At 41.7% G+C, this 27,869-nt stretch overlaps 1 protein-coding gene across 2 annotated transcripts; it reads left to right on the forward strand.

Moving 5' to 3' along the window:
* The first annotated feature begins 397 nt into the window (after positions 1-397).
* On the forward strand, positions 398-27,204 carry KIF24 (kinesin family member 24). Of its 2 annotated transcripts, none has more exons than XM_009943945.2 (13): positions 398-483; positions 3,291-3,918; positions 7,246-7,435; positions 9,345-9,442; positions 11,420-11,635; positions 13,161-13,248; positions 15,221-15,342; positions 16,947-17,052; positions 19,061-19,132; positions 19,778-19,887; positions 20,825-23,257; positions 24,185-24,278; positions 26,538-27,204. In XM_009943945.2, exons 2-13 carry the CDS (start codon positions 3,305-3,307, stop codon positions 26,676-26,678), a joined length of 4,284 nt encoding a protein of 1,427 aa, XP_009942247.2. In that variant the 5' UTR covers positions 398-483; positions 3,291-3,304; the 3' UTR covers positions 26,679-27,204. The 2 variants fall into 2 exon arrangements, with proteins under 2 accessions (XP_009942247.2, XP_075266827.1); XM_075410712.1 differs by lacking the exon at positions 398-483 and adding an exon at positions 993-1,054.
* Positions 27,205-27,869: the final 665 nt, after the last annotated feature.

The following is a 27,869-nucleotide window of genomic DNA, read 5'->3' on the forward strand; positions in this document are numbered from 1 at the left end:
CTCGCTCCTAGCTTGTGTGTTAGTAACTGAAGACATTCTGGACTTTGTTGACCTCACTGTTTTACCGACCAGCTTCAGCACCCTCCTGTCAGGGGAAAAGCAAGTCCCTTATGTGAGAGGAAGGTGAAAACTTCAGTGAAGCTCAGTCTTTCTGCCAGCTAAAATGAGAAGGACAACCACTGAACAGCGAAGAATTCGAGCGCTGTTGTAATAGAAATTGAATTAAATGTTTTTCATAGGCCTGAGATTACCTGACCTTATAACTGGGTACTCATGGAGAATTATACCTCCATACTGACTCAATTCTTTCTCAAAACATATGTTATATCCAACTGTTTTAAGAAGTCTTAGGCTTTTATCTCAATTCTCTTTTCAGTGAAGCTACTCATAGCTTTGGGAGGGAACAAGACCTGGGCTGTGATACGCAACTATGACACTGAAGAATGTGATATTTTTCTGCCCAAGGACACAGTGTTCTCTCAGGTGAACAAACAAAATTAAATTCTAACAATAACAGAGTGAATGCTGGCTGTTATTTATTGTAAAAATGTAAGTCTTCTCTTGTTTTGCCAGAAGATGGCATTGTCATTAACAATTTAGAATTCTTGAAAACCTACGAATACTCCTCTTATTTCTTTATAAAGCCAATTTATTTTGAAGAATTATTTATCCGTTTCAGAAACAGCATCTTCAGACACAAGGAGCTCTACAGTGTTGGAGGAATTAAAGTATTCTTCTAATGAGGAGAAGGGCACTTCTTTCTTTTACAGCATTGCCGATTGAAAGGCCTGAAGGGTTTCACTAACAACTGCAATTTCCCCTCAATTCTCTCGTACATGAACCAGACCAAATCTTTTAGAAAATTGTCTGCTCTTGAGTTTTAAAGTAATCAGAAATGCTGGAACCCATCACTGTGATGACTGCTTTATTTTTTTCCATAGTTAATTAATTTGTTATTCCTCTGTCGATCAACGTTCATTTTTTCTAGGTTGTGAAATTGCTGTTCCATGGATGGAGAGACACTGGAGCTGTCTGCTGAAACTACTTAGATGCAGTAAGATTCATTACTGTCTGGGGAAGCGGAAGCGGTTTCATCACTTCCCAGGCCAGCTCTCATTAAGAAGCTGTTTAGTTGCTTTCACGTGGCAGAGCGCCTTAGCGAATACGCCATGAGCTACTTACATGTCTCAGTATTAACCTTCTCGTATGTTCTGCAGTACCTATATTACTTGGATTTTCCATGTTTTGAGAATCTTAGTCCTTTGTTACCCCAGATAATGGAAATCTGTCTGTACAGTCATTTCTAGCTATTTAAATGTATTTTGTTTAATTTTTAATTAGAACTTTGAGCTTAATATTTTTAGTTCTCTCCCCTTGTCTGCTGCTCATGTTTTGGGCAGCGTCTCCATTTATTTTCCTTTCTATCCTCTCTTCTGTCTCCTATGCTCCACATTACGATTCAAACAGAGGTTATCACCAAATTAGTTCTTGCACTGGTCGTTGGCCACTCTGTATTTAACTTAAGTGTATATAAAGACACAAGAGTAATCAAGGTTACAGAGTGCGAATAGACAAAAGACATTTGCTGGGTTGTTTTAATCCTTAACAGACTCTAAGTACTTTGAGACTGGTGTCTCAGCTTTGTGTTCCAGCTGCTCCTTTCATCGAACAAAAGAAGTTTCCTGTGGCAGTGCATGCAGACAGTTACATAGGACCTGTACTGGTTTTATATTTTACTCTACCAAGATAGGCATTTTTTCCAAAACAGCGTCCTTCTTTAAATAAAGTCTGAAGTTCCTGAGGAATTTTATCTGTTGGAGAACTTGGCAAGTTGTGAACACACTTGTACATGTGTCATAATTAACCTCTCTGATCTTTGGGTTTGCTCTATCTGTGTCAATTTTTATTTCCCCCTCCCAGGATCTAGGAATCTCAGCAGTGGCTCTGACTTTACCTCAAGAGTCAGAATCACATTAAACACACATTAAAGAAGTCAACCTACATACCAGTTTTTTTGTCTTGAAGCTTTTTACTGCTGAATGTCGTAATTTTGTTATGGCTAACTTCTGTCTACAGCTTAGACTCTAGCTTCTGTGCCGTTTTAGATGTCCTATACTACGCCTTTTGGCCTCTGTAATACCTTATACAATTAGCGCTTTACTGTAATCTTTATTATTTTATTGTTATTATTTCAACATAATATGTTAATTAACTTTAATGATATGGAATCAAATTTTGGGGTTATATTTCTGACCTTATGTTCTTATATAAAGTTATTGTAGAGATACTTGAAAATCTTGTCAAAGAACTGAATTACAGGGGAAAAACTTAGTCTTAAATAACTTTCTTTTGTTGAATGTTATTTTAACCTCCAAATATGGGTAAGAGCTGTATTTGCTAAGGCTCTAGACTAAACAAAGATATAAGAAGGCAATGGGCAACAGATACTTGAAGTGCTATCATTTTTCCATTTTATGGAACAAGTAAAAATATCTGCAGATATTAATCCATCTGGATACAGACAGCTGCACAATGCATTGCTAGGGAGACATGAGTGAAGGAGTTGAGGGTTTTCTGGCATACCTTTCAGTGATGCATGTTGCTTTTTTGGGTTTCCCAAGAATGCAAGTGTGGTGTTCCAGTAGCATATATAGATTTAAAGAAATTCTGTTCTTCAGATTTCGCAGAATGTTCTGGTTACCCCATCAAGGACACCTAGAAATGCTCACAAGATTCATGACATACAAAAGAAAGTCATACAGCAAAACTGCTACTTTGCTGTAGTTCATCTATAAGATGAATGGTCTTAATTATTCAGCTTGAGATAAGGACAAATGTAATTTCCTCTTCTTTGGTTAGTTAACTAGGAATAGCTGAACCACATTAGACCACATGCCCTGATATTAAATTGAGTATCTAAAATTAGGCATTTTACATTCTGTAGCTTGAGGACAGGGTTTCAGTAGCTGCGGCATTCATCAAGTAGACATCAGGCGTGTAGGAACTCTGCAGCAGTAAGTAACACTGCATTGTGCATTTCTTACACATTATTCTATATTGTCTGTAATTTTAAAATCTAGTTTCATAGAGAAAATATTTTTTTCATGTTTGGTTTATTTTAGTAATTGCCATATTCTGTAGTGTTTGGCAGTCTAGTGTATCGTAAACTTGGAGATTAGCCAGATTCTAGCCTAACTGTGGGTAATGGCATCAGGAAATCTTCATTAGTAACTTTGTCAGATGTGATGTTTCCTATGATTCTAATATTTATTTTGTTTGATTTCTTTTAGACTTTAGCTTGAAGATGGCATCATGCCTTTATGAATGCCTTTGTGAAGCAGCACTTGAAAAATACTATCCCCATTTTGCTGCCTTTGGTCTTCAGAAGATTGATGAGCTTGCCAAAGTCTCCATGAAAGATTATACCAAACTCGGGGTCCATGACATGAATGACCGCAAACGACTCTTTCAGCTCATTAGAATAATCAAAATTATGCAAGAGGAAGATATTGCAGATTTAAGGAAGCAAGATTTTCAACAAAGTGGCCTTTACGTTCAACCTCAAGTGGCCAGATCTGGTCCCCGTAGACAGCTGCGTTTTGAGTCCTTCTTTGAAGAAAATGATGGAACGGTTAAAGAGTCTGAATCCGAATCGTACAGTTCATCTGATTTTGGTGCCGATGAACAGAAGAACAGTGTAGGGGAAATGTTGGGACACATTCAACCAAATGATTCAGAGCTGACCGGACTAACTAGAAGAGACATGAATACTACTGGAATATGGACAAAAAACGACCTGAGCTGTCCAACCATTTCTGATGATATTGCTTCTCTCCTGGGGGACTCTGAAGCTCCTATCATACAAACAATAACTCATATTTCAGGGTATAATTATGGACTGCCTCATTCTTATATCAGGTAATAATATTAGGCTGTTGCCCTTATTTTACTATATTTCAAGCTAGTCATAATGAATTCTTCTTCATTGTGGAGGAGAAGCTGTCTTCATCACTTCCCAATAAGCAATCCTAACACTACAGAGCAATGCAAAATCTTATAGAAAAGAGAGATATTAACAAGCACTTGTGACTCTCCAAGTGTGGTAGAAGGAATCAGCTGAATTTCATCAGCACTTACCAAAGTTGTCTGAGAATAGTCTTTATTGTCTTTCAGGATGTAAGGCTTTGTTTTTCTTGGTGTTTTGGCCAATCTTTCTCTTTTTCTTTCCATGAGACTATCTTGCAAAACATTATTTTTCCAAAATACGGAATTGTCTGTTGATAAGTTTGTCGACTTTTTCCAAGTAAAAAGCATACATGCTGTGACGGCTTTATTTGTTTATAAAGAAATTACTGAAATGGAGCTTGAGAAAGAAACAGAATGAATATAATGGGGATGGGATGCAAACACGATGGTGAGAGGGATGCCTTGCAGCTGCTTCCCAGTCACATGATCCGTAACTTTCATGCTTTTCCCAGTGTTTGGTAACAGAGGGGCTATGGTTATCTTGAACCACTGGTAAATCTACCCTGGCAACATCTTTAAAGCACAAAAGATATGCTTTTTCCTGATTCAGCAGGCAGAGCACGTATCCTTCTGCACGCATGCTACCAGCATCTAGCTCACTGCAAGACAGTCATGGCAGTTTTGTTTTAAAATGCAGTGAAGAGAGGTAGCTGTTTGAGGCTGGACCTGAGTCTGTAAAGGCTGTGGTGGAAGATTTGGTACATGGGAGGATCCATGGAGTCAGTGTGTCAGTTACAAGTGGCATTGAGCATGCATGTAGCCTGGAGGGGTAGATGCTGCTGCCACAGTGGAAAAGTACTACAGGGACAGGTGTTAGAACACTTAACCTGTCAAATGAAAGACCTAGGTTTATAACTCCCCTTTGCTGGAAAAAGTTCATTTCCACCTTCCAGAGAAGTAAGCTAACCCCCTGCATATATTGGCATCTTAGTGCATTATCTGTCTCCTCTGGAAGATGAGCCAAGGCGTAACTAACAGTGCAGGATTTGTAGCTCTGGGAAGTAAAAAATGATGAAATGCAACCTAATGGCTCAGCTAGAGGAGTTCCAGATTTTCAAACCTGTGATAGAGCCATGTTCTCCATTTTTCTCACTTTTTTTGTTTGTTCTTCTCTTTTTTTCTAAGCACATTCTTCTGTGCCTAGCATTATGGTTCACCTTGGGGGCTTTCTGCATCCTCCTCCTGACATGTCCGAGTTTCTCTTTCTCCCATGTTGACCGCAGAGTACGTGTTGTGCATTCCAGGCTTGGGCCAGTCTGCTGACACTTGGGTTTGTGATTCCTGTTTTGCAAGTGCCTAACCCCTTCACTGAATCCATCTGTTCCTATGTCACCTTGTGATTTGACCACTGCAATGGCTAAGCAAGTCTCATCTATGAGAAACATGGGAAAACATTGGCATGATTTCAGATGGCAGAAGGATAAAGAGCTCTTCTAATATGTTTAAATATATTTTGCACTTGCCTACAGCAAATGGCTTGATTTTGACAGCAGCAGACAAGGCATAGTGATTCTTCTGACCTATGGGGTAATCAGGTTTCTAATGACCTGTGTGGAGATTTTTGGGGTTTTGTAGTAATAATTAAAAAAAAAATTGATATAAAAAACAATTTCTATGTAAGACAGGTTAACAGAAAATCTAAACTTCGAGTTCAGCGTATAGAATTAACATGCATTCTGTTCCTGTACGAAATATGTTCAACGTGCCTCTCTAGTAGAAAGGATTTATGCCTTTTCTCTCATAAACAGAGCCTCTGAGTTTTCAGTTTTTCCTTTCTCCAAATCTTGCAATCAGTCCTTCCTCCTCCAAGTTCTTATAGCACAACAGGCTCTTTCTGTAGGTCACCAAATCCAGCCTCTGACATGAGAATTAAACTTCAGAGCCTCTGATCATTTGTTGGACAACGTTTGGTGCCTAGTGATATCCCTAAGCCAGCGCTCGTGTACAAAGCATCTTATTTCAAGTATCATTGCCTTTCTTTTCAGGGGAAAGAATTTTCCATCTAAATGCAGGGCCTGATCCCAGTCTGCATGGAAAGGCTGTACTAAAATTAGAGGGAGTCCTGTTACAAGTAAAGATTATTCGTGTGTAGTCTTTGAAGACCACATCTTGAGTTTCATGCCTGCATGTGATATGCTTCTGGGGAATCATGCAGCACAACAGCAATGATGCTATGAGCTTGTAGTTGTAATGAGATGTTGAGTAACTTGTAGGTTTGTTTTTAATTTATTAGACAGCTAGTATATGTTAGTTTTCAGTTGCAACATGAAGAGGTTTTGGAAGGGCAGAAACACTACTTTTGGGCAAGTAAAGACTTGATTAAAATTATTTTTTTCTCACAAATTGGCATTCAGATCCAGGCTGAAAATCATTACTAATTTGGCTGAAGACAGCTTTAAAAAAGGAAAGGTGGAATGGATACATTTTGGTTGAATTCAAGCATATTCTGTATGCTGCATTACGAAATGCTTTACACAGCAAGTTAATCAATGAAACACAACATGACCTCATGTTTCTGAGGTGTCTGGAAGGGAACTAAGGTAGGCTTGCCAAAACACAAGAGCACAACTTGCCAGTGGTCGGAAGCGGCATAATTTTTTATGATAAAAGAAACAAATTGGATATAAGACCAAAGGGGAGACAATGATGAGATCAATATTTCAAATTTCTTTGCACTGAATAGGAACATGGTGATACTGTCTTGTTTCCCAGTTTGAGTCATTTATTTGTGAAGTGCTTGACAGCCTATAATAGCAAGAATGAAAGCCAGTAAAAGAGGAAAAGCAACTTAATGTTATACCCTCTACTTTTCAAGGTCTGTTCATACTTTTAGTGTACATAATTTAATGACTAGTTGTGACTGTGAATCATTTCAGCCAGATTAAATTTCATTAAGTTAACTTGTGTATTATGCCAGCTTCAATCAGATGTTTGTGGACAACAGAAAATATGCCAGTCCAGTAACAAGCTCAGGCATGTAGCTATGTAAACACAACTATTCTTTTAACAGCAGTGCACAAAAGTCATCAGTCTGTTTTGGAAAAAAACAGCAGAAACTTCACCACGTAACAATCAGAGGTGAGGTGGTTTTTTTTTTTGATAAGCCATTAAAGACAGAAACATTTCTCTGATAAAGCTAACAAATGAAGTCAAATTTATGCACATACTAGGTTCTGTAGTAACATGATTTTAAAATGCAAAACTATACTATTGTTGTAGATCCAGTACTTCTGAGAAAGAGACTCCATGGACAGAAAGTGAAAAAATCAGAGTGTGTGTCCGAAAACGTCCGCTAGGCCTGAGAGAGGAGCGACGTGGAGAGGTTAATATCATCACGGTGAAAGATAAAGAAACCCTGCTTCTTCATGAGAAGAAGGAGGCAGTTGATCTCACCCAATATATTTTACAGGTAACATGCTCCACTTGAATGTTGTGTTTATGGGCCAGTCACTTGCATGGTGGGATAAAGCAAATTGTACTTGGGAGTTTCAATGAGGGGAAACAGAAAACGGCTGTCTGCCTTACCTCTACTGGAATAGGTGATGGCCCTTCTATGAACTCAGCATAACTATATTTGAAAGACTTCTGACTTATGCCAGCCTGTGGCACAAAACCTGACCCCAGCATTTTAAGCCTCAAAAGCGTGTTTCTTGCAGCTTTCTTTGCACATGGCAAAATAAAACACTCTGCTACATGCTGTTACTGCAGAAGAATTGCCTGCTGTAGAGTCTCCTGATAACTTTCCAGGATAATTCATCAAGGAGTTCTCTTTTCAGTGTTTCAGCACTGTAGGTCTGTTTCAATGAATCACGTACACCCTCATCCCCTCCCTTCCTTTGTTCTCAAATGGGTTTGAAAATTAAGTTCCCTTTTGGTCTTTGTTTCTTAATCCCAAATGCCTTGTGCTGTCATAGTTCAAATTCTCAGTTTTGACTGGCAGCACCAAGAACAGAACTGATTTCTAGAGAGAAGCAAGCCATTCTCGCTCTACAGGGTGTTATTTTTACAGTCTGTGTCCAGGGAACAACTGTTTGGAGTATCCAGTAAAAACTCAGTTTGGAGCTCCCTTGGGCCCGGGTCATGTACCACCTTTTATGGTATGGTACATGCAGCAGCTCCACCCCACTCCCTCCCTCTGACTACCTATATTCGTCATTTATGTAGTGCTTATCACCTTAGTATTTCAGTACTGAAATAACCACTGATTGATTTTGTTATGTCCATACAGACAAATGAAATCTTGCGATCAACCAACATAGTCCAAACAAAAGTATTCCATGGCAAATGCTGTTTCTGTTCTATACGACCCAGGAGAACTTCTCTGCTTCCTTGTCTGGCTAGTCGTCTTACCCCGTCTCTGGTTCCTATAGAATGGACAGCAAGGGGTGGAGGGCAAATGGGAGGTGGTGGGGGTGTATTCCAGCTCCGCGTCCAGGGGACCCAAACTGCAGGTCCGTCACAGAGCACATCTGTCCTCTGAGCTGAGTCTAGCTGAGACTCCCTGGTTTAATCTGCCTGTGCGTTAGCGTGGTTTGTTTGTGCATCGTTGAAATGGTTCTCAGTCCTAGAGATCTACCACTTCAATTTACACCACAGTGAATTTATTAGAGTGCGATGTTAGACACCAGTACATGGAGGCTGTCTTGAAAATGTGATGTTTGTGACTGTCCCTGCAAACACTGTTCTTAACCTAGAAGGAGCCCATAATGAACTCCACTGCAGTGTTTCCAGAGACCCTGATGCTTTGGGTCAGATCTGGAGTGTGGGAGGTTTTGGGTTTTCTTGCCCCCTTCCAAGATAATACAATGCAACTTTCCTTAGGAATAACTTCTGTCTTCTATGGCACAATAAGTTTTTAAGTCTGCAGAACAGAGACAATTAATCACAACTGAGGACTGATTTTGAGAGAGTCAAGAGTTGCCTCTGAGTTCCTTTTACTGCTATACTGTTACTGTACATCTGTAGGCTGACTCATTTCAGGAATAGATGAGGGTTTTCTCTAATTAGCTTTTTTCTGTTGTTGTTTTTTTTTTTTTCTCTTGCCAGAAGGCTGTGGTATGTTATGCTTCAGAATGATGGGAAATTAAGGCATCTTTCCTTCCTTTTTTTTTTTCCCTACCCTCAGTCTCGTGATTAGTCATAATGAAATGTTCGTGCATTTGTCATGCTGCATGTTAAATGTGCTAGATCACTTTGTACCTGATCCAAAGCCATATGAAGTCACAGAAAGACTTCTGTATTTAAATTTACTTTTGAATGGGGGTGAAGGGGAAGTGAAACATATTCATTTTCATGTAAAGATCATATTTATTTTTCAGCATGTTTTTTATTTTGATGAAGTGTTTGGGGAGTCATGTACCAATCAGGATGTGTATACGAAGACAGCTCATCCTCTCATTCAGCATATTTTTAACGGGTAGGGCATCCATGCTTACATTTGTTATTTTTTGCCTTTTTGTCTTGCAATTTCATATACTGCTTTAATTTTCCTTTTATGCTTTTCATTTTTTGAAAAATACTTTCATTTCACCTTTGCCTCGTACCTTCCCCCTTTTAGAACATGTTTGATTGCAATTTTGACAAAATGAATTAAGGAAAACTTTCTTCACATTTGTTTAGAAATCTAAGTCACAGAGGAAGTTAATATTGGACCTCAGATGCAAGAAAGAGACACCATGGCCAGCCTAGAACTAAAAAATGTGTGCCAGGATTTCTGAAGTTAAATCTCCACTCTAACAAAGGCTTTTGTATGGTATAGCACACTGGTCTGCAGAGGAATAATATTATGTCTTTCATGAGACTGCTGTGACATATTTTTGCATGTATTTGAACAGTTCACAGGGCAATAGAAATTATTAATAATCTTGTGATTTATTTTTATTTTATTGACTTATATTTTCTTAGATGTTTAATTGTAATTACATCGTTCCTCATCAATGAGAAACTGATGGTGGCTTTACATGAGTGATCTTATTGTTGTGCAAACTAACAAGCTTGAATATAAATACATTATTGAGTCTTTGAAGGAAAGGATTACATTTGCATGCTGAAAATTAACAAAATGGAGCATTCTGTCACTGAAAATTTCCAAGTACTATCAGCAGCGATAGAAAGTATCATGCTTTTGATAAAAGGAAAGTGAAAAAGGAGAATGAGGCTTTCTCCTGGCATTGGTCTAATCTGACACCATGGTGAGCTAATTCTGCAATCTAAGATGGCAAGAAATTGTTCTCTGTGCTTACTGCAGCCCTACATTTCTCTACCCATTTCTCTGCCAGGGTACTGAGCCATCTAAAAAGTCTTTTTTTTTTAAGGTAGGGGGGAACAAATAATTTGTTCTGTAGTATTTGTTTTATGCCTGATTCAGCTCTCTGAATCTGTTCACATCATGGTTGTGGGTTCAGTGCCTGTATAAGAGCAAGGTGGGGAAGGAGAAGCAGGCATGCAGTAAACATCAACTCAAATGGGCTTGAAGAGCAGTGGAGCTGTATCCTGAGACTTCCTTGGCATTTTATGTGCATTGCCATTATAATCTTCAATTGATACGATGACAAAGATGGAGCAATCTGGAATAAGCCAAGACTGTGGTTTCACTGGCTGGAGTAAGTGAACCAAACAGCTCTCTGCCACTGGAAGGGGATGATCTTTTCCCTTACCTCCTGCTAGAAACATTCCCACAGGTTACATGAAGCCAGTTTGGGCATATTTTGTGATCCTCTGTGAGGTACTTTATTTCACTGAAACAGCAGAAAATTAGCCTGCAAAATGTGGAAAGCTTTCTGTTGTTTCAGTGCAGTGAAGTCAAACATCAGAGCCCGTCACAAGGAGGGGTGGGTCAGTGGGGTACGCAGCTGGAGCACGGGAAGGGCAGAGCAAGACCTTCCCTACGTCAAGAACAACCCTTTAGATGCACTTAGCTGCATGCAGGACTGCAGCCTGAGACTAAGTAACCTCACTCAGTAAATTATAGTACTGAGGTGTTAATCTTCATGTGGTACAACGTGTTAATAACGAACCTGACTTGTGACTGTTTTGCATCTCATGTCACAGTCATTTTTGTCTGTGATTCATAATCTGTAGGATTCCTATTCATAATCCTACAATACTTCTGTAGCATCTAAACAGCTGGAAGAATAATAATTAATTCTTAGTTCCCTTAAATGCATTTTTGGCATCTGGAAGAAAGGAAAAGAGCCAGCACTCAGTGACATGCCAGCTCTCCATAGGACATGCTTGGGAGTCACTGTTAAGCGTTTTCCCAGATAGGAAAGTAAACAAAACCTCATTGCTGAGAGAGTCCGTGATAGATAGATAGATATCAACACTGCAGAATCTCTTGTAATAGATATGAATAAATCAGATGTAACACTAAAAATATAAGTTATCTTCACAGAGGCAATGCAACCTGCTTTGCATATGGACAGACTGGTGCTGGCAAGACTTACACTATGATAGGTACTCACCGGAACCCAGGACTCTACGCCTTGGCTGCCAAGGACATCTTTAGACACCTGGAAGCATCACAGTCAAGGAAAGATCTCCTTGTTTTGATCAGTTTTTATGAGATCTACTGTGGACAGCTTTATGACCTACTAAATGGGAGGAAGAGGTATTTAAATAAAAATATGTTTTACTGTAAGCCTATGGCTATGAGTCAGTTGGTTACTGTTTAGAAATCAGTTGCAGTTTCATGCAATTACATTTAACGTATTACCATTTATAGTAAATGTTATGTATTTAATTAGGGTTGTTCCTAGGAGCAACCTGCTTAGAGAGGAAGGCAGAATCTGACGCTAAATCCTGTGGCATTGACTGGGACTCTTGTTTTTCACTATTTGAGGGGGGAAATAAGTAAGAATAAAGATATAGTTGATATATGATCTCATGCTGTTTTGCTTACACTATAATAATATAATAGCTGAACATCCATAGGTACAGAAAGACCCTTCTTGTGGCCAGAAGTTCTTAGGCCAGCCATCGTGGAGTCCTTGTCTTTCACTGCTCAGACATAACCTCTGGCTGTCCCTTCTGTGGTGCCAGTGGGGCTTTGGCTCTTGCCACTCTAGTCACTGAAGATCCTGCTGATCTCCCACTTGTCATGCTTGACACTGTGGAGTTTGCTCACCTTCTCCCTGAGCACCTTTACCCAGCAGCCCAGTGACTCAACTGGAGCGAGCCTCTGCAGGTGATGCTGCCATCACCCTTAGTAGTAGCAGCTCAGCCCCAGACTCGTTTGGATGGACGTGTGCTCCTATAGGAGCTCTGTCTGGAATGGAAATCAAGACAACTCAGTACATACTTGGAATAAAGAAAAAAATCACTGTGGTCTGATATCTACAAATAAAAGAACAGTCAATTACGATCTCAGCAGTGAAATCTTTTCAGAGTGATCTTGAAGGAACATTACCTGTCAGCTGGAGGCCTTTAGCAGCCTGCAGAGCACTATCCTTAGACGACACTGGAGGGCTCAAGAGGGAAGCTTTCTGCCTGGGGAAGTGAGCGTCTGTTCACAAAGGAAGCACCTATTTCTGTGCATGTGTGTTTACTTTCTCCAGAATAGGCTTTAAGGAGCAGGCAGTGTAATCTGCTATGTAAGGAGTCGATTTACTAAGGAAGAAAGTGTGTCCTTGTATTCTCTTGCATATCCATTAGCTATTTTACATCTCATTGAAGGAGAAGATTAAACTTCCTCTCTGTATTCTTCCTGTATTCTGTGATGCAAGAGGTGCTCTGAAATCTGACTCTATGGCTATAGGAGCTGCTTTAAAATCCTGTGCAAAAATCTTGAGAACTTGAACAGAGCAGAACTTACAATCTGAACTTCCTAGAGAAGCCTGAGATACAGTTTGAAGAGAGACAGGAACTCTAAAATGTAAATATGGTGATTTACTTCCCAGCTTTATTATGTTCCTGAACAAGAAGAAATGCATTGCTAATGTCTCTTTAACAGAGAAATGTCAGTGGTGCATGTTATAAGTGAAATATCTCTTCAGCTCTGAAAATAAACGAATGACAGTGGTGCCTCTCCCCAGTCAGTAGCCTTGACTGCTTTTTTAGTGTCGTAGCACTGACATGTTATCATTGCTGCTATTTGAGATTTCAGAAATCTCCTTTCTGCACTGTTTCATTTTCAGACTTTTTGCAAGAGAAGATAGCAAGCATGTCGTTCAAATAGTTGGACTGCGGGAGGTTCAGGTGGACTCTGTAGATCTACTGTTGGAGGTAACTTCTACGTCTGCAATTATTTTTTTGTCTTCTACATCCTGATTTGCTGAGTTGTGAGATATCTCATTAACAGAGATTGTTATTTGTTATGTAGTACATGTGTTTGTTCCTGCTTATGGTTCTGAAACCAGCAACCCCAGCAGAGCACTGAGGAGCAATATTAGAAGTGCCTTCATTCAGTAAGGGTTTTGGATCACTGTGGCTTGTGTTAGCGACATACAAGCTGTTGATTTACAGCTGTTGCTTCTGCTGCCACTCCTTATGGAAAGGTCTTTGCCAAGAAACAGACTGCTATCGCTATTCCAGAAATTAAGTAGTGTCCCAGCAAGGGACCCTGAAAGTATTTTCTTCCAGTGTGGCTTCTATGAACTTAAATTTTCTCTATGAAAGATACGTGGATGTGAGACAAAAGATAGACACTTGAAAATTAATAGAACTGGAAATTAGAAAATACTTCAGATTGAGATATTGTTCTGAATTAGGATTAAGGTACTGCTTAGACAATAATGGGTCGTAACAGCCAAGTAATACTAGGATCTTTAAATGGTAGCTGACATTCAGCACAAGCAAGGCTTCAGTTTTCCTTTCCTGCCTGGCTGAGCCCTATAAGGGCACTCACAAATTTTCTGCATGGTCCTGCAGCAAGCAAGCTGGTTAAGTCTGTTTCCTATTTAGCCTGACTTCACATAGTTTAATTCCTTTCTCAGTAAGGAAGTGTAAATTACAAGTGCCTGAGAGTGTAACTGACATTAAAATGGGCATGGTGTTGCCCACTTATATTCCATTTAATTTTGTTCTTCATCTTTGTGTTAACTCCAAGATTTGGAACATGCTGGTGATGCTTCTGCAAATTAGAGTGTAAATTTGCTGTATGGTTTATTAACACATTTCTCTGTATTATCACATTCCATACATGAAAGAGCTATTAAATAACTTTATTCTTACAGATATCTTGGTAAAAAAATAATTTTATATTGTCCACAGGCCCTTTTGAACACAGAAATGTCACTGGCTTGACTCAGTGCTTCTGAATAGTCTGCAACAGATAGATGGGAAGAGAATAGAATACATCCTAGTTATTCACTATTCATTGATGTTGGCTTAGGTTCAGAAATTATCTGCATTTAGCACTAATATAATGCTCGGGAGCTGCAGCTGTTGGTTAGGTTGCTGGTTGAGAACTGACCACTGAAAGGCATGAATCATGCACATCTGTCAACTGGGAACATATTGATTTTGCTAGATAGTATTTTGATTTGTTCTTACAACTAGAAACAAAATTAAGGACTATTTCATGAATGCCCTGCTGCAGTTGCTGCTAGACTTTCCATGACAGTCCTTAAAAGTTTGTGAAACAGATTTATCCAGGTTTGTATCTTGAAGGAGCTTGTCCTTCTGCTTTGCATCTCTTCCTTGTTTTCTTATTTTATTGTTGTATTGAGCATAATTGATCTTTTAACTTTGTTCCTTACTCTGGCATAATTTCTTTTAGTTATGGAAATTCAGAAAGGTTTTGGAACTTTGTGTTTTGTGTGTAACTTTCTGGATAGCTGTACCCATATGTTACATGAAACAGTGAAATTTTAAAAGAACACAACAAATAGTCAGTCCCATGAGTTTCTTAGGTTATGTCTGCAGTCATACTGTCTTTCATTTCTGCCATACTTTTGTTTTTAATTTTATAGTTTGGGTATTTTGCAAATCCAAGTGTGTGTGTGGTGCAACAAATTCTTACCTGCAGTATGCTCTCTAAGCTCCATAGAGTCACTGCAAGCAAGTCCATATACAAAGATCTGAAAGAAAAGTTGGAAGGGATCCAGTCTAACTTAATGTCTGCCTTGCACCAAATTTTAAGGCTGTAATGAACCATTCCTTCTGATGTCACCTCATCTTAGGAGGACAAGATCTCTTTCGGAGAGGTTGTGTTTTTATTTATAATTTGCTTGAATTTTGTCCCCTTATTTTGCAGGTGATTTTGAAGGGGGGAAAAGAACGTAGCACGGGGGCTACTGGAGTCAATTCAGATTCCTCTCGATCTCATGCTATCATCCAAATCCAAATTAAAGACACGGCAAACAGGACATTTGGAAGGTAAGACCAGAAGCAAGAGTGCTCAGGGCTGATGAGGAAGTCGAGCCCAGGGACATCCAGGACACAGACAAAGAGGAGGTGTTGAGTTAGTGGGCAGCTGTGAGTTATATCAGAAGACAGAGTTCAAAGGGACTTTGAGAAGTTTCACGGTTCTTTCTCCACTCCCAGGGAGAATGTTTAAGCCACAACTGTAAGAGCTTTGTCAAACTTTTTTGTAACAATTTCCGGTGAAGGAGTTTGGCAATCAAACCCATCACTTCATCTTCAGTGTTAGAAAGCTCTTCCTGTCTGGTGTTAATCTGGCTAAAGGTGGATGTCTGCAAAGGGCATATCCGCATGTGATCTCGTCACCTTTGAAGTCATTAGAAAGAAATAGTCATTTCTGGGATCCAATTCATGCCATTTTGCAGGGTCACCTAATTAGGTCAGATGGATTTGCCCCTCAGAGAACCTCTGTCCTGTAATTGACTACAAAGGGAGCCGGAGATGACTAGCTCAGGTGGAGATGATTCCATTGGAGATGTTTGCCTTTGGTCAGAGGAATCACAGTACCTCACCTAAACCTCCCTGATAATTTGAGACCATGACTCTGATGCTATCTGCAGCAGAAAAAAAGAGTGGTTTACTTTCTCCTGTAGAAGCCTTTTAATGTATTTGAAGACTGTAATTGTGCCTCTTCTTAGTCATCTTTTCTCCAGACTAAACATCCCCAAGAAATAGGTCTGAGGAAAGAGGTCTACGTATGTACATCACTGCTGAGTGTCAAAAAAACATGCTGACACACCCTTCCAGCAACTACAATGCAGTCTTGTTCCTAGGATCTTATTTTAAATAGAAGGCAAAATGGAAAAGCCACAAATAGTGGAGAGAGGAAAAGGCAGAACAGGCAGGCTTAGAAATAGAAGTGTATGTGGTTATGTAGGTGTGGTGTGTGTGCCGTTTTTTTGTTTCTGAAAGCGAGGTGGAGCTGAAGTGGGGAAAGGATCCCAAGATATGCCTATAAGAGAAGTCAGAGCTGTCAGAGGGAAAGAAGAAGGGCAAAGACAAAGATACAGTGCGGCAGTCAGTACAGCAGCTGGCATCCAGAGCTAGGGAACATGAGAGGGAGTAACGGAGTTCTGTGGAGGGAAGGGAAAAGGAACCCTGAAAGCTCAGTGTATTACTTAATACACTGGAAATTTCAGTTCATATTGCCCTGAGTTCCCATTTGACAGGGCAGTTGTCTGGTTTACCTGGAAGAAGAATCAAGGAATATACAATTTCTTAAACTGTGCTCTTAAGAAGCTGCTAGCACAGTGATTATCTGGAGACATGAATATGTTTCACTTTTAACAGGTTATCCAAGAAACGGCGGGCCATGCTTATCATGTGCAGTTATACTTTCTATTATGACTTTGTTAGTGCCAGGATTTTCTGACACTGTTCCTGCTGCTATGCTTATTTTGGTGCCTCAGATATTTCCAGTGGGTATTTTTCTTTGTTCAAAAGTAGTTGTGTCTAATCATTCTTCTATATTAGTTGCAGCTCTCTGGTTTGAAAAAGAAAAAAAAAAAAAAGGAAAAAGAAAAAAGCCCCAACGATAAATGCAACTTTGTTTTCTCTAGGATATCATTCATTGACTTGGCTGGCAGTGAAAGGGCAGCTGATGCCAGAGACTCAGATCGACAAACGAAAATGGAAGGAGCAGAAATAAACCAAAGCCTTCTAGCCGTAAGCAACTGGCGTGTTTGGGGAAGGTTTTGTATTTAATTATTAGTTTTAGGATAAAAATGAACCACAGAGTAATATAGATATGCATTCCATGGACAGTAAAAACTATCCAAAGTACTAAGTGTGTCCAGTTTATTTTGTCTCATGCCTGAAGGACAATTTAAGAGGGAAAATGTTTTGTGATAAAGTCTTTTTAATCCATTCTTACAGCCAGCCAGGTAAACACAGCATGGAAAATCTTAGGTATAGTACAATAAGTGTCCCATATTTTATAAAGAAAGTTTCGTGCCTTTTACTTCGAGAGACTATTGGCTTGGGAATGTTATATTTGTTTCACAAAAACACATCTGTTCCTGCTGCTTATTTTTACCACTTGACCTCAGAATTCTCTTCCAAATCAGGAGTAAAGGACTTACATACTCATGAGTGTAGAAACTAGCAATTCTTGTGTGCTGAGAAAGGAACAGGAAGAAATGCACTTTTAACGCAAACTGTATTTTATAAGTGTACACAGTTACATAAAAGAGGACAAGGAGCAGAGGAACGCCATCCAAGATAAGCAGAAGTGCCTCCCAGTATAAATTGTGCAGAAGGCTTTGCACCTCCTTTAATTCAAACGAACAAAGCTCACTGATGACTGAGGGCTTCTGTAAGTGAGACTGAAGGTGAGGAGTCAAGGCTGAGTATGAGTCAACAGTGAAGAAGTTAGTGCACACAGCCGTCCCTCTTCGTGTGCTGCAAATAGGAGGTGGCTTGCCCTGTTTTGAGAATGTAGAATGTTCTTTTGCACAGAGGCTTTCCTGCTGTGCAATATTAGCATTCATACTGGGAGACAGCTTGTGAAGTGAATGTGTTTTTGTACTTCACGCTTTCTTGAGTACTTGCTGGTGAATAGCTGAGTGGCATGGGGAGTCAGGACCTGCACAGAAAGGGTTCCTGAGAAGTGAGGCTTAATGTAAGATCATGAAACTCCTTTGAAAGGAACTTTAAAATCAGATTGTGTGTATTTTTGGTATTGTGTGAAGCTGAGTAAATACCTAGGCTGTCAACTAGTAGTGGCTGAATTTAACTATAAAAAGGCGTCTTTGGGTAAGTCAACATGACCTGCAGTCTGTAAAACCTAGCTCTGCCCTCAATGGTCGTAATGCACTCTTCAGGCCTTAAAACACATGAAGTTTGAAGTTTGCTGCTGGTTTGAATTGTTGTATTTATTTCAAGTAGAAGATATTCAGATACTGCAAGTATGAGAAGCAGAATAAAAAATTAGAATAGTTTGATTTCTTTACTAGTTAGAGGTGTGATTTTTAATAAAGTGCAGTAAAAGTGAGAAATAAGTGTCATTTTAAGTGGGTGTATGTAGAAAGTAGAAAGGCTTTAATTGTAGAAAGGCTGTTTCATGCCAATACTGTAATTTACTTATTTTTCCTTTGGTATTTGCTCTAAATTACTTGTGGCTATACAGTTCATTTCTGCCAATTTTAGAGAGCATCCAGTGATATGGAGTGTGATGCTATTGTGCTTATTCTAGTGGAAACATGGCACACAAGTACACATCTCTGAGTTTGAACATGACATCTTTTTCCGAGGCTGGTAATAAATCAAAGGATGTTTCTTCAAGACTACGGGCTACCTCTGTTGATGGTTATTAACAAGAAGGTGATCTAATGAGTTCTGTGAAAGGCATGGGTGTATCTAGCTGCTCGTGTTCTGTTAATTTTAATGGGAGTTCTGTAGCTGTGTCTCCACTCCCTGGGTTACAGGGCCAGCTGTGCTCTGTGCTGCAGCTTTGCTCTCTCTGAGTGCAGCTAAACTGGTGCCGATAGCTGAACTAGCTGCAGCTGGCCCTTTGTGGCTGTGGCAGCAACAAACTCCCCTTGCGAGGGACATCAGTCAGGGGTGCACGAGGGAAACAGTAAATTCGTAGGCTAGGTTTGATGCAGTTCAGCTCCTTGACAGTGTGTGATTGATATGTTTTCCCCCCTCTCATTGTATTTTTCTCTTTTGGTAGCTAAAGGAATGCATTCGGGCATTGGATCAGGAACATGCGCATACTCCTTTCCGGCAAAGCAAATTAACTCAGGTAAAACGAGTAGAAGGGCAACAGTAGAGATTTCCCTGATGAGGATAAAATTTTAAAAAATAATAATTAAAAAAAAAATCCTAATTCAATAGCTGCTATTAAACTCTTGAAGAGAAATGCAAAACTTTTGCAAACAATAATTTTAAAGATAATCAGAGAATTAAGGCCAACTGCCAAATCTGCCAGTCAGTCCTGGAGACTAGCATAGTGAAAACCAAATAAATAAAAAACCAAAACCATCAAAAAGCCCAAACACTATCTTCCAGACTCATTCCTCTACCATCCATCTTCACCCACTCTGCTACCAATCTTGCATCTTCTATGCGGTTAACAGTCATGGGAGATTTCATCAATATTTCTTCACTCCAGTTGTAACATATGCTTTATTCCTCAAAACACATGGGCACCCTTCTGGCACCTGCTACAAGGTTCAGAGCCCTGATTAACACTTGTATGCATTTTAAATTGCAAACAAAGGATTACAAGACAAATTGAGACAAGAGGACTACATTTAAAAAAAAAAAAAAGACTGTAACTGTGCATCACCTGACTCATGTTGTACTGTTTCTGTACACGTTGCTCATTTACAGGAAATGCAAGGTACATTAATTGCTAAGAATCTTTTTTTTTTCATTCCAACCCTAGGTACTAAAGGATTCTTTCATTGGCAATTCCAAGACGTGTATGATAGCCAATGTGTCACCTAGCCACATAGCTACAGAGCATACCCTGAACACCTTACGATATGCTGACAGGTAGGTTAAGAAGCTCAGTCTTGCCAAGGTGAAAAATGAAAAGAAAAAAAGTAATGTATGATGTCTGCAGTTACATTTTATTCTGGTTGCGTTGGAAATGTTGATTTAGGCAAGAAATGCAATTTTCACAATGCAAATAAAATCCTTACCAGTTGCAACTCTTATATTTGGTCTTGAAATTCGCTGGGTCTTGTAAATCCTTTCTGATGACAGCTTTTAGTGATGAAAATATCCCTGTGTTCCCTGTAACTGCATCATTACTAACCTCACCAATCTAAAGTTTTGTTTTAGTTTTGTATGCTAGTACTGCCTAGAATGTGTGCAAGCCCTGCACCCTCCCTCCTGCACAGGAGGCTGTAAATTATGGGCTGTGCAGTGCTGGGGTTAAGCAGACAGGAGATGCTGAAGGGGAAGAGGAGTGAAGGAAACAATTGAGGTGGCAGCGGGACACCAGTTGACCAGCGCTTCACAGTTGCAGTGATGAGTCTGATCCAGGAGCACTGTAGCCCTGTACACAAATCACCTGAGCTAATTAGCCGCACTGCAATTACTCCAAAAGCCCTAGTTTGTGTCTTGTGGGACTCTGTGAGGTGCTGTGGAGAGTACACTAGCTTGCCCTGAGCCAGCACTGTGCCATGCTGCATTATCAAGTGTGGTAATGCAACCCCCTGGCACTGGAGCAGAGGCCGTCTTCACTCACTTGGCTTGTTACGCACTGTTCAAGAAAGCACTTCAAAATACAGCTGTAGACCTTTCCAGAAGTTCAGGCATTTTGGCAGAGGGTTTTTGATGCCTGTGTGGATCACTAAGAATTAAAACAGAAATGATAACGTTTAATTCAGTGTTTAGCCTTAATACATGAAAGCATTAGTTTGTTCTGAAGACACTGTTATTTATCTGAAAGCATGACATCTTCTAAACCCATCCTCGTTTACAGGGTCAAGGAGCTGAAGAAAGGGATTAAATGTTCTACCCCTGTCACAAACAGGCGTCGGATAGCTGGAAACGTGTCTCCAAAACGTGTCCAAAACTCTCCCTCTTTGCCACCTGGGGAAAAGAGCTCTCCAAAGAAAGTGAAGCTAGGCCTGCAGCATCCCTCAAATGCTACAAAAACAAAGGCATGTCCTGCAGCACTCCAGCCACCGAGTGTCCCTTTTACCTCTGCACCCCGGGGAATCAACAAAGGACATGCCTACAAAGGAAATCCCAGCTCACCGTGGTTCCACCAGGCTAGCGCAGCTAAGGGAGTCCTACGGATAACGCATCCCCTGAAGAAGAAAACGGATGATCTGTCTTCCCACTCTGAAAAGAACCCCACTGCGAAGGATTTCATCATCAAAGATGCTACCACGGCGCAAACAAAAGAGAGTGGCCAGAGAGACAAATATCTGCAAGACAGACCACCTGTCCAGTGCCTAAAAGTCCAGACAGTGCAACCTGTCCAGAAACAGCTGGTTTCTAGAGATGACTTTTCCTTCGGAGGTGGAAATCTGCCTTCCAACAGCAGAGAGGAATGGGGAAACACCTTTGTTAAACAGTGTGTTGAGACCTGGACAAATCCGCCTCCATTTCAGAAGGAAAGGGAAGAGCATTTACGTCTTTATCACCAGCAATTTCAGCAGCCACCTATTCTACAGCACAAATTGGACTATCAGCCTCTTGAGAGGTTTTTAACGCAATACAAGCCCCAGGAGATTCAAATGAAGCAGGAGCTGAGCTTTACTCCCACAGAAGTACAGAGCAAAGAAGGGATGCAGCTGGAAGATCTGGATGACAGCGATTTCAGTGAAGATTCTTTCTCACCTGTCTGTAGTCAAAAGAGCGTGAAAAGAAGAAACACCAACGAGTGCAGCCAACATTCATTTTTCCTTCATCAAAGAGAACAAGAAACTGAAGAAGAGCAAAAAGGCCAAAAGCGACAAGACTTGTTTTTTAAATATGCAATACCCATGCAAGAACATGAACTAGATGACAGCTGGGATTGTAGTGAGGGCAGCGCAAAGACAGAAGAATGCATTAAAAATGCAGGCTGCAGCAAAACTCCACCAGACTGGAGCTATGACTTGACTATTGAGTCTTCCACAAGCAATACTGCAGAAAAACCTTACTGCCTGCAGGAAGATCCTGCTTGTAACGGGAAAAATGGCAAAGATTTCCTAGCTGACCACAAACAGTACAAATCCAAACACAGATGTCTCATTTACTCCAATGAAGCCACCTTAACTCCGGAAAAGGATGCTTCAAACTCCTATGTTTCTCCTGTATTGAAATCGGGAACTCCAGAGTGCAAAGAGATCGACCTCCAGCATGAAGAGAATGAAGAATCTACTTTGGAGAGACAGGCTGCCCTTGCAGGAGATGTAAAGTGGAAAGCTCAAAAAAATGGGTTTAACCACTGTGGATCTTCCACTCGCTCCTCAGAATTCACTTCTGAGCTGATGGCCCCTCTCACAGTATCCCTTCTTGACTACAAGGAAACAACTGATACAGAGAAAGTGTCTTCTAAGCAGGAGAAGTCCTCCCATGCAAAGCAGATGTCAGACAGGAACATACAAGGCTCCCAGAACATCTTTGCGGAAGAGGGCTGGCAGTGTACGAGAAGCAGAGCTCTGACGGACAGCATGCTGGAACTGGGGGAGCAAACGCGTCGTGGTGGAAGACACTGCGCCCTGCTGTGTTCCCCACAAACAGAGGACAAGTGGCTCTCACCCGCCTGCTGTGAGGCGAAGCCATGCTGCTGCCTTCTGGGCTCGGGTTCATCAAAGCAAGGAGTCGTTCACGGCTTATTTGTTGGACGTGACCTGGCAGAAACATCCGCAGTTGAATCCACGGGCTCCAAAGAGGGTGGTTTGTTTCTCCATAATTCAACGGACAAAGAATGCTCAGGTGGCAGACATTGTGATGCTGATGTTAAAGATTGTACTGGTAATTCAGGAAAATCTAACTCAAATCAAGGACCCAGTTTTGAGCCCATGGTTCAGGAACAAAATGCTGATATATCCGAAAAGAGCTATTTTTCAGGTGCTCCGTCCTTTCTCAGCGTAGGACATACAGATCACCCAGTCCAGTCCCCCTCTCAAGAAAGCAGCCTGCTGTTGCAGCCCAAGCTGGCACTGAGGAATGAGGACTTCAGTCCTTCTGAAGACCCAGCCACGTCATCATTCAGCAATGAGGGAACAGGACTGCTAAAAAACAAGTTAATGCAGAGTACTTTTACACAAGAGACTTTTCCTACAGATTCAGGATTTGCAACCAAAGACAATAAGCCATTAGCAAATGCAAAGAGCCCCTCGAGCATGTCCAACAGCAGCTCTCCAAGTGCTACATCAGAGATGGGAAAATGGCAGAGGGAAGCCCTAGAAAAGGCACAGTAAGTCTTGCTCATTACTGAAGTTTGTCATGAAGCTTAGAAATTCTAGGCATGTGACACGTTTGCCTTTCTTTGTATATCACACTTATATGACTTTAAAAACTGATGGGAAATCAATCTATGAAAAATTTATTTAATAAGATTAACCATAATTTATAGTCATTATCTTATAAATATATGATTGTTTCTTATTTAGTGATATTTTAAAATCTCACAGGAAGCCAATTATTCTATTAGAGCTTCCTAGGATAATGCTAGAGGAATGAGTATTAGAATACAAACTGCAGCTCTCAGTAACTCATTGGCTACCTATAAGCTGTAAAGTACCTAAAATATATCAAAACCTCCCATCGTGAATAAGGTGACAGCTGTTCCATCCCTATGGAAAGAAAAGCAGCTAGAGAGGCTAGGCAGTTACTGAAGACGTAGATGTAAAATTTCAAAGTACTACGAGCAGCCACTGTCAGCTCCCGAGGACTGGACTGCATTCACATGGCTGAAAATACGTTGCTGGTCAGAGAAACTCGCTCGGAGGAATGAACAGCAGCACTGCCTTCCCGCTCTGCCCGTTTTTCACCAAAACGACTTACAGCCTCACGGCTGTAAGCCATTTCACCGATTAATTGAACAATTCTTTTGCTCCTAGATCTCCCTGCGGTAAAAAGCCCCATGTGCCCCTGTGCTGGCTATGCTAACGAGAGGCTGAGGTCACTCCTCTCCGAGCAATCCTCAGCCACCAAGGTCGTCTTTAACCCCAAACCAGTGCAGCCCACTGCACTTCAAAGAGCACTGGTGTGCTCTTTCCGAATGCCAGGGACATGGGACAGCAAGGCTTCCTCTGGGGTATTCCTCCTTCTTAAAGGTTTATTGAGGCCAACAGTAATTATAGGTAGCTGTGTGACCAGTGGTGTATTTTGTGTTAACCAGGCAGGCTGTAATTCGGGCCCATCGGCAGCAGCTGGATGAAATGGCGTCCCTGTGCTTCAAGGAAGAGTGCTTGATAAATCAGATGTCAGCAACAGTAAGTGTTTCAGATGATGATTTTAGTGCCCATCCAACCTGCATAAATTAATCTTAGAGATTATTAACTTGAATTAGTGATGCAACATTCCTCGTCAGTTCTTCCTCTCATTCCCTGATGGCTTCCCGAGTCCCAGGAGAGGCCGCTCATTTTCAGTACCTGTTGTGTCTTTGCCAGTCTCCACACTGCCAGGTCCCTGGGCGAGAAGGAGGCTGATGGGCCAACTCTGAGCTGCGTGTCTCTGACAAAACAGCTTTCTCTTGCCTTGCACCAGACTGTACCAAACAGGCCATCTTTCCTTGTGACATTTTTCTCCTTACAGGCTGGAGCAAGTAAGTCAACACCACAGCAGACAGCACGCCCCTAAAGCATGACACTGGGATGTCCCGGTTGGTGGCACAGTGCCACGTTGCCTCCTCTGTCTGGGGGGTCCCTTGCCTGCCACACTGCAGACGTGCCAGCCCCGGGCCCCGCTCGCTCCACTGCTCTAACCACTGTCCCTCGTGCCCTCACAGGCTCTTGGCTTTGTCACTCAAGCGTTTCCCGGCTTGTCTTTGTCTTGGGCGGCAGCAGCGTAGGCTAGGCCTAAAGGCTGGCACCTGCATGGCCCCACTGCTAGCCAGCGCTCGCTTTCTCCTGCACCCAGACAGATGCACGTCACAGCTGTGTGAGAGGTCTCATGTCTCACCCAGACTATTAACGTTTCCCAGTGACAACCTCCTGCCCTCGCAATTCCCTCACCTTATCAATAAAGCCAAGCTCCATTACTGCATTACGTTATCAAACCATTTTAATTCCTATCACCGTTCAGATCTGAAGTAGAGCTGCAGGGACTCTTGCCTCAGGGACTTCAGAATGGAGCCACCATGTGGCTTATTTGCTGTGATTTCCAGCCACATCTGATGTGTTACCAGATAATGTATAGAAGTTTGCAAAGCAGCACAAGAGCCATAAACTGTATTATTTTTTGGCAGAGAATGCAGCGGTACAAAGCAATCCTGGTTGGTTTTTTTAAGTCTTTTGAGGTTGTTCTTCCTAAGCCTGTCAGTCATTGGACACCAGCCCTCCCTCCCATTTATTTGCCTCTCGCAGCAAGCAATCATTTTCTGGCTAGCAGAATTATGACAAGCTTGCCAGGCCTCCCAGCAGTGTATGAATAACTTACATTCTGTAGTGTTATTTCACAGCATGACATTTTTTTGGGCAATGAAATCGGCTTGGGCTTCCCGTATCAGTTTCTCTCCTTCCACTTTCAGATGGCTGCAACTTCTCCAGCCATGAAACTTTGCCCGCAGGAGAGACTCCTGCCAAGACCGGCCACTTACTGAGCCAAGCAGTATTTAATGTGCTTGAGAAAAATATGCCACTGCAGCTGGCCTGGTCTTCATTGCAGTTCTGATGTCCCCTCCAGACAAAGACGCAGTGCACGAGATAGATGGAGTCCTGCCAAATAAGCTTTTGAATGATTGATTTTCGTGTGGTGGCAGCTGAAGTCTCTAGCCCTAAGAGTGCTGACACCTCCCAGCATCTTAGACACTGACCCGTGAACAGGGGCACCAAACTCTGCTCTCAGCTGGGGAGCGGAGTGAGTCTGAGTGTTCGCTGATTATTAGAAGCCCTACTTAAAAACAGCTCCCTCTGTTTCAGTTTTAATCACAGTTTTGTATCACTTTCTATCTGCGTGGCAAGTTGCTGTGGAAGGTAGAGCTCCCCTCGCCCACGGCTACACGCTTCTGGCATTTCACCTGTCAGCTCTAGCAGACCTGTAGCCATGCAGGAGCTGGACTGGCGCGGTGACCTGATGTGCAGGAATCCCTTCTGTCTCCCAGGGCTGAGCTGTTGTGTCGGATCAACGAGTGGCCCAGCTCAGCGTTTCTGTCCATGATTGCTAGATCCAATGCAAGGTGTGACAGGAAACCGCACGTCAGACGACCAGTCCCTATACCAAACCTCGGAAAAACTAACCGGTGTAGAAGGGTGCTAACAGGTGCTTTATACGTATTTTATTTTTAAACCATTGTATCAGCAGCAATTTCAAGAACAGATAAAACTACCAGAGTAAGTTAACCTCAGTATTTAGAGGCATTGACCGTTGTCTGTGAGGGTTAGGACTTTAATAAGGAAAGACTGATTTTATCTACTACACCACAGAATGGAAAACGTGCTTTTATGCACTGCTGCAGTGCCTAAGCTGTGCTCATTCTCTCCAACCTGCTGCTACTGTTGTTCTCTAAACTTTCCTTCTGCCTTTCTCACCAGGATTTTCAGAATTTTGTGACCAAGCTGGATGAAGTCTTGGTGTTGAAGGCAAAGTGTATCCAAACAATGCGAGCCCAGCTTCAGCTCTGTTTACCCTCTCCTGGCACGGACGTGTCCCTGCAAACACCTCCACCGGTTTAGCCCCTCTTTGCTTACGCATGCACAAGAACAGCTACGGAAACAGCCAGTGTTTCACCACACTTGGTGCTGCAGAGTGTGGGTGGGTAGGGGATAGCTTTTGGTTTGATGTGTGTGATTAATGTGTATTTTAGATCAGGATGGAGGGAACTCTGAGTAAATGAGATGACTGCTTGGCACCACAAAGTTTTGTATTTCCTCAACACCAGTAAGCCACATTCTTAGGAGTAGCAATTCAGCAGCCTTTAATATCTCACCAAGCAGCAGGCAGTCCTGTCCGCAGCATTCATAGCGGCTTCCCACATGTTACAGGCACTTCTCTGCTGCCAGGAAAACAAGGGGGAAAGAAAAAACACTTGAAGCCAGACATGGATCTGAACAGAAATGCCCAAAAGCTATTGAGAAAAGTGTTTGCAAACAGAAGCCAGGAAAGACAGAGGAGCCACTGTCTGTTAAGTACACTAACATAACTAGACTGTGAGTAAGTGGAAGTCAAGGCAGGGCAAGTACTGTTGCTTTCAGAAAGAAGAAGGCTGTTGTCACGTTTGTTCTTTGCTTGCGATGAGCACTCCAGAGCTTCTGAAGGAGGTGGCTTAAGTCATGGGCAACAAGTAGTTTAGCAGGGACTTTGTGCCAAAGGTTCATCTAGCGTGTTAATAAACACGTGGGTCTCATGCCGCTGCCAACAGAGAGAGGTCAACAGCCCACCCGCTACAAGCGATGTCTGGTCTCTGCACTATGCACAGGTGTAGAGTGCTCATCGTCCCGGCTGACAGAGCTGATTTTTCACATCAGAAGAGGGTCTGGTTAGAGGCAGCGGGATTTCAGAAGCTGCTAACAGCGCTGTTATGTGAAGCTGGGATCTGAATCAACAGCTGCAGAATCATCTGCTGGAACCCTGCAAAAGCTCTGCTGCTGCATGCATGGCATCTGAACCACAGAGCAAGCCCACTTGCTTAAAACATAACCGACCTTGAACCATGCTCAGCCTACAGCACACTGTGCGAGTGCTCCCACTCCAGAATTAGGGCTGTTGCAGCACATTCAGCCGTCTCACTGTCTCCTCAGTAATGCCAGTCGTAGCTCAACCATAGCCTGCTCAGTAGCCAGAAATGCCAAGGGTAAGGGAACACTGCTGTCTGACCAGCTGTGAATTCTGCTGCCTGCTCCTACAGCCGCCCCGCGGAGCCCAGG

This window comes from Opisthocomus hoazin, chromosome Z, assembly GCF_030867145.1.
Source record: "Opisthocomus hoazin isolate bOpiHoa1 chromosome Z, bOpiHoa1.hap1, whole genome shotgun sequence".
In the NCBI taxonomy this organism is placed as follows: domain Eukaryota; kingdom Metazoa; phylum Chordata; class Aves; order Opisthocomiformes; family Opisthocomidae; genus Opisthocomus; species Opisthocomus hoazin.

Bases quoted from the DNA above. Each gene is read 5' to 3' on its own strand.
- KIF24 (XM_075410712.1), top strand. From the start codon at position 1,012: ATGGAGAGACACTGGAGCTGTCTGCTGAAACTACTTAGATGCA. The intron at 7,436-9,344 runs GTAACATGCTCC...TTTATTTTTCAG, and splicing joins TCACCCAATATATTTTACAG to CATGTTTTTTATTTTGATGA. The intron at 17,053-19,060 runs GTAAGCAACTGG...CTCTTTTGGTAG, and splicing joins TAAACCAAAGCCTTCTAGCC to CTAAAGGAATGCATTCGGGC.